General features: G+C 45.2%; 1 protein-coding gene across 1 annotated transcript in view; it reads left to right on the top strand.

The window, feature by feature from the left end:
- Positions 1 to 8667: 8667 nt before the first annotated feature.
- LOC139375776 (ZZ-type zinc finger-containing protein 3-like) overlaps positions 8668 to 12333 on the top strand; it is a 52901-nt gene continuing 49235 nt past the window's right edge. Inside the window, exons 1-2 of the mRNA XM_071117617.1 lie at positions 8668 to 9529; positions 10535 to 11297. Of these exons, the coding sequence (XP_070973718.1) occupies positions 8674 to 9529; positions 10535 to 11297 (1619 nt within the window). The 5' untranslated portion in view covers positions 8668 to 8673. The remainder of the gene's footprint in view (positions 9530 to 10534; positions 11298 to 12333) is intronic.

Genomic DNA, 12333 nt, shown 5'->3' with positions numbered 1-12333 from the left:
TAGAAAACACAACTTCTAATTCAGAATGGTTGATATGATTCTGGTTCTAGAAAACACAACTTCTAATTCAGAATGGTTGATATGATTCTGGTTCTATGATTCTGTTAAACCCTGACAATGAAAGAACAGTGTAACGCAGACATGATTTCTCTTCACCTGTTTGTTTACTTAGCAACTTAATTTTAATCCTATTTATTACAGTGCTTGTTATGGTTTTAAGATCCAAGTTGAACATTTTGTATGGAAATGTATGTTTAATTGAATTGTGGACCAAAACTCTTGTGTATCACAACATTTTGTTTTGTTCTACCAACTAATCGGAACATCTCTGAAATACTAATTTCATTATAAGCGACCCTTTATTTCTGGATTCTGACTAATAACATTATATATATGGTTAGACTTGCAAGGTGTTGTAAAGAGCTGTTCTGATTCTGGTTCTATTAAACACAACTGTTCTTATTGGGAATGGTTGATATGATTCTGGTTCTATTAAACACATCTGTTCTGATTCTGGTTCTATTAAACACAACTGTTCTGATTCAGAATGGTTGATATGATTCTGGTTCTATAAAACACAACTGTTCTGATTCTGGTTCTATTAAACACAACTGTTCTGATTGGGAATGGTTGATATGATTCTGGTTCTATAAAACACAACTGTTCTGATTCTGGTTCTATTAAACACATCTGTTCTGATTGGGAATGGTTGATATGATTCTGGTTCTATAAAACACAACTGTTCTGATTCTGGTTCTATTAAACGCATCTGTTCTGATTGGGAATGGTTGATATGATTCTGGTTCTATAAAACACAACTGTTCTGATTCAGAATGGCTGATATGATTCTGGTTCTAGAAAACAACTGTTCTGATTCAGAATGGTTGATATGATTCTGGTTCTATAAAACACAACTGTTCTGATTCAGAATGGTTGATATGATTCTGGTTCTAGAAAACACAACTGTTCTGATTCAGAATGGTTGATATGATTCTGGTTCTAGAAAACACAACTTCTAATTCAGAATGGTTGATATGATTCTGGTTCTACGATTCTGTTAAACCCTGACAATGAAAGAACAGTGTAACGCAGACATGATTTCTCTTCACCTGTTTGTTTACTTAACAACTTAATTTTAATCCTATTTATTGCAATGCTTGTTATGGTTTTAAGATCCAAGTTGAACATTTTGTATGGAAATGTATGTTTAATTGAATTGTGGACCAAAACTCTTGTGTATCACAACATTTTGTTTTGTTCTACCAACTAATCGGAACATCTCTGAAATACTAATTTCATTATAAGCTACCCTTTATTTCTGGATTCTGACTAATAACATTATAGATATGGTTAGACTTGCAATGGAGACATGGCATTGGTAGCCCGAGCTACACCCAGTCTCGTCCAGGGGCCAAAGATGTCTTTCCTGTTCTCCTTTCAACAGGAAAAATGTAGTGTTTCATTTTGACAAGTTGTGGAACTAGGCAGAACACACAGACACACACACACACACAAGGCAGAACACACACACACACGGACCCCGTTGACTGGATAGAAAATATGTCTCCTGCCGAGTGTGGCAGCACACGATTTGCGGAAGTGAGGTGAGTGTAATTCTCTAGCTATCTTCACAAACCCATTTTTTTCCCTTCCAATAAACGATTTAGTCGGTCGTGATCAGAAGTGAAGCATAGACTTGCCATCTAATGAACAATTTTAGTGAAAAATTCGACCAAATAGTGAGCCCGTTATGCGAATGCTTTAGGAAAGTTGTTTACTAGCCGCTGTTAGCAAGCAGCAGCCTAGCCACAGAAGGAACTATTCCCTTATTGCACATCTTTATCCTAGCTTTGTTATTACGACTTTAGGCCACCCGCTAATGTCCATCAATTTAACGTTACTTACCAATGTTAAAGCTATGCGATTATCAACTCACTTACTTTAGTATTAATATAGCTTGTCAAATACTTGTAATATGCATAATAAACCATTACTCCTTAGCGAACCATTCATTTTAAGAATAGTAAGACTGATATATAATGTATATATTTAGTAAGACTGATATATAAATATATATATAACTAGTAAATTCAGTAACTATCCGGTGCGCCAATTGGCACTGTAACTCACCGCTAAGTGAGCTAGCTAACATTACTACTTTTATTTCATGTAATAAAAACATGTTGTTATCCGGTCATTTGCTAACTTTTGCGAGGAAACAAACAAAACAAAAACGGATGAGAAGAGCAGAAATATGTTAAGAATAGCAACCAGTTTATGGTGCATAATGCATATCAGGGTGCGACCAAGCTGCTGTCTGCAGCCTTTTCTAACGGGTTGGTTAGCATGTGGGCTAACGGTTTGATAGCCGGCTAGTTTGCATTGGTTTAAGCATTGGTAGGTAATAAGATGAACACACGACCACGGGGACTAGTTATCCTTCTCTTGTGAAATAGTAGCTACCGTATTTGGAGCGAGTTAAAGAACTACTTATTAAGACCCCTGCGCCTCAGTGTTGTCCAACTTGGGTCCTGTCGGCTGGAGTGCCATTACCGGGGATTTGGTGGAGGCAGTCCGGTCCTCTGAGTGGAGATATATATATATATTTATATAGGGCGGGGAAGTAAAGATGATGGGGTGAGAACAATAAAACTAAACGAAATACTCCATTGTTTACTCTATTGAATTAGTGAAGTTAAAAATAAATAAATTTTTTTTTTTTAAATGTATTGAATGTATTTATTTATTTTATTTATTTGTGAAGTTGGATCACATATCTACGTGCTACTAGCTACTCCACCGTTTCCTATACCAATCAAGGAAGCTAACTATCAGCTTTCCTTTCACACGCGGTTTAATTCGTTTTGTTCTTGTGACTTTTGATATGTTTACACGGGTTTAAAACCTGGCTTGGATAACTGTCAGGACGGGAACAATTAGAAAGGCTACGTCTCAATTTAAAGTTGATGTCATGCAACGCATCCTGGGCAGGAAGACATTAATGCTTGACATATACAACTTACACTTGGAGTTGTTGAAATGTTGTCTAGTACTGCCGCATCTCATGTTTACATGTTGCCAGACACTGAAATGGAATCCAATTCCATGCTACATAGTGCACTACTTCTGACCAGAGCCCTATTTTTAGTGCTTAGGGCTCTGGTCAAAAGTAGTACACTATATAGTGAATAGGGTTGACATTTGTGACAAAAGTAAATTACCATCATGGGAAATTGATCCCTTCCCTGCATAATGCCTCAAAGACCCTCTGCCTGCATGAGCAAATATCTGTCTGTCTGTCTGATAACACCCCCCCCCCCCCCCCCCCCCCCCTGTCTGTCTGTCTGTCTGTCTGTCTGTCTGACAACACCCCCCCCCCCCCCCTGTCTGTCTGTCTGACAACACCCCTGTCTGTCTGTCTGTCTGATAACACCCCCCCCCCCTGTCTGTTAGGGGGGGGTTGTGGTGTGTAGAGAGCTCTATGGGGGGGTGGTGGTGTGTAGAGAGCTCTATGGGGTGGTGGTGTGTAGAGAGCTCTATGGGGTAGTGCTGGTGGTGTGGTGTGTAGAGAGCTCTATGGGGGGGTGGTGTGTAGAGAGCTCTATGGGGGGGGGGGTGGTGTGTAGAGAACTCTATGGGGGGGTGGTGGTGTATGTAGAGAGCTCTATGGGGGGGTGGTGTGTAGAGAGCTCTATGGGGTGGTGGTGTGTAGAGAGCTCTATGGGGGGGGGTGTAGAGAGCTCTATGGGGGGGTGGTGGTGGTGTGGTGTATGTAGAGAGCTCTGTGGGGGGTGGTGGTGTGAGTCAGCTCACATAAACATGTTTTAGGAAGGTTAGGTCTGAATGACAAAACAATGCATCACATCATACCACAGGAAGGTAATGAAATGAACACACACACAGACAGTACTCTGTTCCCTATGTTAAGACAGGCATCGTAATCAGTTATTGACCGATTAAGTGATGGATGTGTTCTACCTGGGTAGAGGAGACAAAGGATGTGTTCCACCTGGGTAGAGGAGACAAAGGATGTGTTCTACCTGGGTAGAGGAGACAAAGGATGTGTTCTACCTGGGTAGAGGAGACAAAGGATGTGTTCTACCTGGGTAGAGGAGACAAAGGATGTGTTCTACCTGGGTAGAGGAGACAAAGGATGTGTTCTACCTGGGTAGAGGAGACAAAGGATGTGTTCTACCTGGGTAGAGGAGACAAAGGATGTGTTCTACCTGGGTAGAGGAGACAAAGGATGTGTTCTACCTGGGTAGAGGAGACAAAGGATGTGTTCTACCTGGGTAGAGGAGACAAAGTCCAGCTGGAGTCTGTCGAAGAACAAGAAGTCACCAAACCACAGAAGATTAAAATATGTGGGTTTTGGTGATGGCTTTATGGGAAAGCTAGCAACTTGTAAACAATTACCCATTTCTATAAGCAAGTCATATTTTTATAGTAGTGTTAAATAATAAACATTGGCTGTTAAGTAAATTATATTATGACTGTTGCCTCCCGTTTTAAGTTTATTTATGGTAAGGACGTTTGTGTTTGATAATTATTAGGTGGAGGTCCTAGCTACAGTGGTATTTTCAACCTAGCTTTTAGCTAGCTACAGTGATGCCTTCAACCTAGCCTAGCTTTTAGCTAGCTACAGTATAATCTTCAACCTAGCCTAGCTTTTAGCTAGCTACAGTATTATCTTCAACCTAGCCTAGCTTTTAGCTAGCTACAGTGATGCCTTCAACCTAGCCTAGCTTTTAGCTAGCTACAGTATAATCTTCAACCTAGCCTAGCTTTTAGCTAGCTACAGTATAATCTTCAACCTAGCCTAGCTTTTAGCTAGCTACAGTATATTATTTTCAACTTAGCCTAGCTTTTAGCTTGCTACAGTGGTATTTTCAATCTAGCCTAGCTTTTAGCTAGCTACAGTATTATATTCAACCTAGCCTAGCTTTTAGCTAGCTACAGTGGATTCTTCAACCTAGCCTAACTTTTAGCTAGCTACAGTGGTATTTTCAACCTAGCCTAGCTTTTAGCTAGCTACAGTATAATTTTCAACCTAGCCTAGCTTTTAGCTAGCTATAGTGGTATCGTCAACCTAGCGTAGATTTTAGCTAGCTGCTCTGCAGTGCAAGCTAGCTTGACTTGCTAGAAAGTTAGTTACTTGTTTCTCTAACATTTATTATCATCTTAAAACAATGTTTCTCCTGTCTTCCTGTCTTGAATGAAAAGGTAACATCTCCCTAAATAAATGCTATCTCTGACGGGAGACTAGGCTGTCCGTCCAGTAGTGGAATAAACTTGCATGAAGGTCACGATGTAAACGGGGGCATCAGATTACTAACGTTTTTCAAATGCGATGTTAAAAACGGTTGTTTTTGGAAAACCTGACCCTGAGAGCGAGAGATAAGGGATATGTCTCAAATGGCACCCTATTCCCTATATAGTGCACTTAGCCCTATGGCTAAGTAGTGCTATAGAGGGAATAGGGTACCATTTGGGATGTGACCTAGTGTTCCAGTCTACTTGTTTCCCCAGACAGACAAAGAGCACTCACAGCTGAAGCATCAAAGATGGGCTGACATTTGATTCTCTTTGAACTGGCAAGAGATGAAAGATACTGCCCTGCCCTTATTCACCCTCTGTCAATATACAGTTGAAGTCAGAAGTTTACATACACCTTAGACAAATACATTTAAACTCAGTTTTTCACATTTCCTGACATTTAATCATAGGAAAAATGTCCTGTCTTAGGTCAGTTAGGATCACCACTTTATTTTAAGATTGTGGAATGTCAGAATAATAGTAGAAAGAATGATTTATTTCAGCTTTTATTTCTTTCATCACATTCCAAGTGGGTCACAAGTTTACATACACTCAATTAGAATTTGGTAGCATTGCCTTTAAATTGTTTAACTCGGGGCAAACGTTTCGGGTAGCCTTCCACAAGCTTCCCACAATAAGTTGGGTGAATATTGGCCCATTCCTCCTGACAGATCTGGTGTAACGGAGTCAGGTTTGTAGGCCTCCTTGCTTGCACAAGCTTTTTCAGTTCTGCCCACACATTTTCTATAGGATTTTCTATAGGGCTTTATGATGGCCACTCCAATACCTTGACTTTGTTGTCCTTAAGCCATTTTGCCACAACTTTGGAAGTATGCTTGGGGTCATTGTCCATTTGGAAGACCCATTTGCGACCAAGCTTTAACTTCCTGACTGATGTCTTGAGATGTTGCTTCAATATATTCACATAGTTTTCCGTCCTCATGAGGCCATCTATTTTGTGAAGTCCACCAGCAAAGCACCCCCACAACATGATGCTGCCACCCCGTGCTTCACTGTTGGAGTGGTGTTCTTCAGCTTGCAAGCTTCCCCCTTTTTCCTCCAAACATAATGATGGTCATTATGACCAAACAGTTATATTTTTGTTTTATCAGACCAGAGGACATTTCTCCAAAAAGTATGATCTTTGTCTCCATGTGCAGTTGCAAACCATAGTCTGGCTTTTTTATGGCGGTTTTGGAGCAGTGGCTTCTTCCTTGCTTTGAGACCTTTCAAGTTGTGTCGATATAGGACTCGTTTTACTGTGGATATAGGACTCGTTTTACTGTGGATATAGATACTTTTGTACCTGTTTCCTCCAGCATCTTCACAAGGTAATTTGCTGTTGTTCTGGGATTGATTTGCACTTTTCAAACCAAAGTACATTCATCTCTAGGAGACGCGTCTCCTTCCTGAGCGGTATGACGGCTGCGTGGTCCTGTGGTGTTTATACTTGCGTACTATTGTTTGTACAGATGAACGTGGTACCTTCAGGCGTTTGGAAATTGCTCCCAAGGATGAACCAGACTTGTAGAGGTCTACAATTTGTTTTCTGAGGTCTTGGCTGATTTGATTTTCCCATGATGTCAAGCAAAGAGGCACTGAGTTTGAAGGTAGGCCTTGAAATACATCCACAGGTACACCTCCAATTGCCCTAAATGATGTCAATTAGCCTATCAGAATCTTCTAAATCCATGACATCATTTTCGGGAATTTTCCAAGATGTTTAAAGGCACAGTCAACTTAGTGTATGAAAACTTCTGATTCACTGGAATTGTGATTAAGTGAAATAATCTGTCTGTAAACAATTGTTGCAAATGTACTTGTGTCATGCACAAAGTAGATGTCCTAACCGACTTGCCAGAACTATAGTTTTTAACAAGAAATTTATGGAGTGGTTTGAAAAACAAGTTTTAATGACTCCAAACTAAGTGTATGTAAACTTCCGACTTCAACTGTAGCATCTCTGATTCTCTTACCTTATTCATCCTCTGTCAGTATAGCATCTCCCAACGCTGAACCTTATTCATCCTCTGTCAGTATAGCATCTCCCAACGCTGAACCTTATTCATCCTCTGTCATTATAGCATCTCCCAACACTGAACCTTATTCATCCTCTGTCAGTATAGCATCTCCCAACGCTGAACCTTATTCATCCTCTGTCAGTATAGCATCTCCCAATGCTGAACCTTATTCACCCTCTGTCAGTATAGCATCTCCCAACGCTGAACCCTATTCATCCTCTGTCAGTATATCATCTCCCAACGCTGAACCTTATTCCCAGTCTGTCAGTATAGCATCTCCCAACGCTGAACCTTATTCATCCTCTGTCAGTATAGCATCTCCCAACACTGAACCTTATTCATCCTCTGTCAGTATAGCATCTCCCAACGCTGAACCTTATTCATCCTCTGTCAGTATAGCATCTCCCAATGCTGAACCTTATTCACCCTCTGTCAGTATAGCATCTCCCAACGCTGAACCCTATTCATCCTCTGTCAGTATATCATCTCCCAACGCTGAACCTTATTCCCAGTCTGTCAGTATAGCATCTCCCAACGCTGAACCTTATTCATCCTCTGTCAGTATGGCATCTCCCAACGCTGAACCTTATTCATCCTTTGTCAGTATAGCATCTCCCAACGCTGAACCTTATTCATCCTCTGTCAGTATAGCATCTCCCAACGCTGAACCTTATTCCCAGTCTGTCAGTATAGCATCTCCCAACGCTGAACCTTATTCATCCTCTGTCAGTATAGCATCTCCCAACGCTGAACCTTATTCATCCTCTGTTAGTATAGCATCTCCCAACACTGAACCTTATTCCCAGTCTGTTAGTATAGCATCTCCCAACGCTGAACCTTATTCCCAGTCTGTTAGTATAGCATCTCCCAACGCTGAACCTTATTCCCAGTCTGTTAGTATAGCATCTCCCAACGCTGAACCTTATTCCCAGTCTGTCAGTATAGCATCTCCCAACACTGAACCTTATTCATCCTCTGTCAGTATATCATCTCCCAACGCTGAACCCTATTCATCCTCTGTCAGTATAGCATCGCCCAACGCTGAACCTTATTCCCAGTCTGTCAGTATAGCATCTCCCAACGCTGAACCTTATTCCCAGTCTGTCAGTATAGCATCTCCCAACGCTGAACCTTATTCCCAGTCTGTCAGTATAGCATCTCCCAACGCTGAACCTTATTCATCCTCTGTCAGTATATCATCTCCCAACGCTGAATCTGGTTCATGGATAATGGATCCCTTATGAAGCTTTATAACCTCTGTCTCCTCTATGCTCCCAGGTGCCCCACTTCTGTAGCAGAGGAGCGGGCAGCACGATGATATGCCTCTCGCCGTAGCATGGCCGCGTCACGTTCCTCGCGCGTCACAAGGTCATCGGTCGGGCTCAATGGATTGGACGAGAACTTCTGTGGCCGAACCCTCAGGAATCGCAGTATCGCCCAGCCGGAGGAGTGTCAGGGGTCACCCCTCCCCGGCAGCAGGGCCCCACGCTCTCCCAAGAAGAGACAAGATGACCAGGCCGGGGCCTCAGAGAAGCCTGGGGGTCACCAGGGAAAGGTAGCCCACCACAAGGCCACCTCCGTGGACGGGGAGACATGGGCAAGCCCCAGGAAGAGGGTCCTGTCCTGCTCAGAGAGAGAGGGGGTTGGGGGTTCGGAGAAGGCTGAGAACTGTGAAGGGAGGGGGAAGGAGACGTCAGGTGCTGTGGGGAGGGATGCCTCACCGCTCCTCAAAAGGGCCAAACGGTGCTTCCGCTCTGGGGAGTCGCATGGATCCAAGGATGACCTCCCGTTTGCGCCCCCCATGCCCGTCATCCCCGCCTCCCCCTGTGCCCCCTTAACGACTGTCAAGGAGAACAGTGAAGGGGGTGACCTGCTCAGACAAAACTCCACCGCAGCCTCACCTTCCTCTTCTTCACCTGACCTCAACAAGGAGGAAGGAGAGGAGGAGGAGGATGACGGCCATGTTCAGCAGCTCCTGAACTCCAACTCCCATAAGTCCTGTATCGGGCTGGGACAGACCAGCAGTAGCCCTGATGCTCAGACAAACTCCCTGTGTCTCAGCGCTGCCTCCAACACCACCTGTCCAGGTCCCGGTCCAGCACTGCTGAACGGCAGCCAGAGGGGGGCGCCCTGCCCCTCGCCCCCAGACCCCGTAGTGCCTTGTAGAAACTATGATGCTGGGCAGGAGGAAGGTAAAGATTATGATCCTGGGCAGGAGGAGGGGGGTAAAGACTCTGATCCTGGGCAGGAGGAGGGGGGTAAAGACTCTGATCCTGGGCAAGAGGGAGAGTGTAAAGACTCCGATCCTGGGCAGGAGGAGGGGGGTAAAGACTCTGATCCTGGGCAGGAGGAAGTTAAAGACTCTGATCCTGGGCAGGAGGAGGGGGGTAAAGACTCTGATCCTGGGCAGGAGGAAGTTAAAGACTCTGATCCTGGGCAGGAGGAGGGGGGTAAAGACTCTGATCCTGGGATGGAGGAGGAGGGTGAAGACTCTGATCCTGGGATGGAGGAGGAGGGTGAAGACTCTGATCCTGGAATGGAGGAGGGTGAAGACCCTGATCCTGGGCAGGAAGAGAGGGCTAAAGACTCTGATCCTGGGCAGGAGGAAGGGGGTAAAGACTCCGATCCTGGGCAGGAGGAGGGGGGTAAAGACTCTGATCCTGGGCAGGAGGAGGGGGGTAAAGAGTCTGATCCTGGGCAGGAGGAGGGGGGTAAAGACTCTGATCCTGGGCAGGAGGAAGGGGGTAAAGACTCCGATCCTGGGCAGGAGGAGGGGGGTAAAGACTCTGATCCTGGGCAGGAGGAAGTTAAAGACTCTGATCCTGGGCAGGAGGAGGGGGGTAAAGACTCTGATCCTGGGCAGGAGGAAGGGGGTAAAGACTCTGATCCTGGGCAGGAGGAAGTTAAAGACTCTGATCCTGGGATGGAGGAGGAGGGTGAAGACTCTGATCCTGGGATGGAGGAGGAGGGTAAAGACTCTGATCCTGGGCAGGAGGAAGTTAAAAACTCTGATCCTGGGATGGAGGAGGAGGGTGAAGACTCTGATCCTGGGATGGAGGAGGAGGGTAAAGACTCTGATCCTGGGCAGGAGGAAGTTAAAGACTCTGATCCTGGGATGGAGGAGGAGGGTGAAGACTCTGATCCTGGGCAGGAGGAGGGGGGTAAAGACTCTGATCCTGGGCAGGAGGAAGTTAAAGACTCTGATCCTGGGATGGAGGAGGAGGGTAAAGACTCAGGGGAGTGTCCTGCTCCTCTTCTGGCCTCCTTTGAGGAGGACTCCTCTACTCCCCACCTCTCTGTCAGAGAGGAGGAGGTGGAAGTGACACCGACCGAGGAGGAGAGTTGCGGCGGGGGAATTAACGGATGGTCGTTCATGCCGCTGGTGGTGCAGAACACTGTTGCCACCAGCATCATCATCAACAACAATATCATCAACAACAACATCAACAACGTAAACAACAACAACAATAACTCAGGAGAATTCACGATGCCACTGCTAGCCCCCCCAACACGCTCAGACCCACCCTGCACCCCCTCTATCTCCAGCACCTCGCCCCCCTCCTTCACAGAGCCCCACGAACACAGGTACACCCTGAGGACTTCGCCCCGTAGGGCGGCCTGCGGCGGGGGCAAGGCTGTGGCCCCCTGCTCCTCTCCCAGGGACCCTCTGAGGGAGGGGGTGGAGGCGGGGAGAGAGCTGGTCGCTACTCCTACCCTCTCCTCATGCTCCAGTATCCAGGCCAGGGAGGGGTCTCTCCTGTCTCCTCCGTCTGTCCCCATGGAGCAGGGGAACGGTGGGGCCAGAAGGGACAGGGTAGGATGGGACAGTACGGGCCATGGGGAGCTCTGTGAGACCAGGGGAGGCCTAGCGGAGGTTCCAGGAGGAGGAAGTCAACAGGAGGACGACCCAGACGTGTATTACTTTGAGTCAGATCACCTGACCCTCAAACATAACAAAGAGTACGTAGTGGGAGTTTATGGGATTATATATATATATATATATATACAGTCGTGGCCAAAAGTTTTGAGAATGACGCAAATATTAATTTTCCACAAAGTTTGCTGCTTCAGTGTCTTTAGATATTTTTGTCAGATGTTACTATGGATACTGAAGTATAATTACAAGCATTTCATAAGTGTCAAAGGCTTTTATTGACAATTACATGAAGTTGATGCAAAGAGTCAATATTTGCAGTGTTGACCCTTCTTTTTCAAGACCTCTGCAATCCGCCCTGGCATGCTGGCAATGAACTTCTGGGCCACATCCTGACTGACGGCAGCCCATTCTTGCATAATCAATGCTTGGAGTTTGTCAGAATTTGTGGGTTTTTGTTTGTCCACCCGCCTCTTGAGGATTGACCACAAGTTCTCAATGGGATTAAGGTCTGGGGAGTTTCCTGGCCATGGACCCAAAATATCGATGTTTTGTTCCTCGAGCCACTTAGTTATCACTTTTGCCTTATGGCAAGGTGGAAAAGGCATTGTTTGTCACCAAACTGTTCCTGGATGGTTTGGAGAAGTTGCTCTCGGAGGATGTGTTGGTACCATTCTTTATTCATGGCTGTGTTCTTAGGCAAAATTGTGAGTGAGCCCACTCCCTTGGCTGAGAAGCAACCCCACACATGAATGGTCTCAGGATGCTTTACTGTTGGCATATGACACAGGACTGATGGTAGCGCTCACCTTGTCTTCTCCGGACAAGCTTTTTTCCAGATGCCCCAAACAATCGGAAAGGGGATTCATCAGATAAAATGACTTTACCTCAGTCCTCAGCAGTCCAATCCCTGTACCATTTGCAGAATATCAGTCTGTCCCTGATGTTTTTCCTGGAGAGAAATTACTTATTTGCTGCCCTTCTTGACACCAGGCCATCCTCCAAAAGTCTTCGCCTCACTGTGCGTGCAGATGGCCTGCTGCCATTCCTGAGCAAGCTCTGTACTGGTGGTGCCCCGATCCCACAGCTGAATCAGCTTTAAAAGCTGTCCTGGCGCTTGCT

This window comes from Oncorhynchus clarkii, chromosome 20, assembly GCF_045791955.1.
Source record: "Oncorhynchus clarkii lewisi isolate Uvic-CL-2024 chromosome 20, UVic_Ocla_1.0, whole genome shotgun sequence".
NCBI lineage: Eukaryota > Metazoa > Chordata > Actinopteri > Salmoniformes > Salmonidae > Oncorhynchus > Oncorhynchus clarkii.
This window is presented reverse-complemented; position numbering and strand designations above follow the sequence as displayed.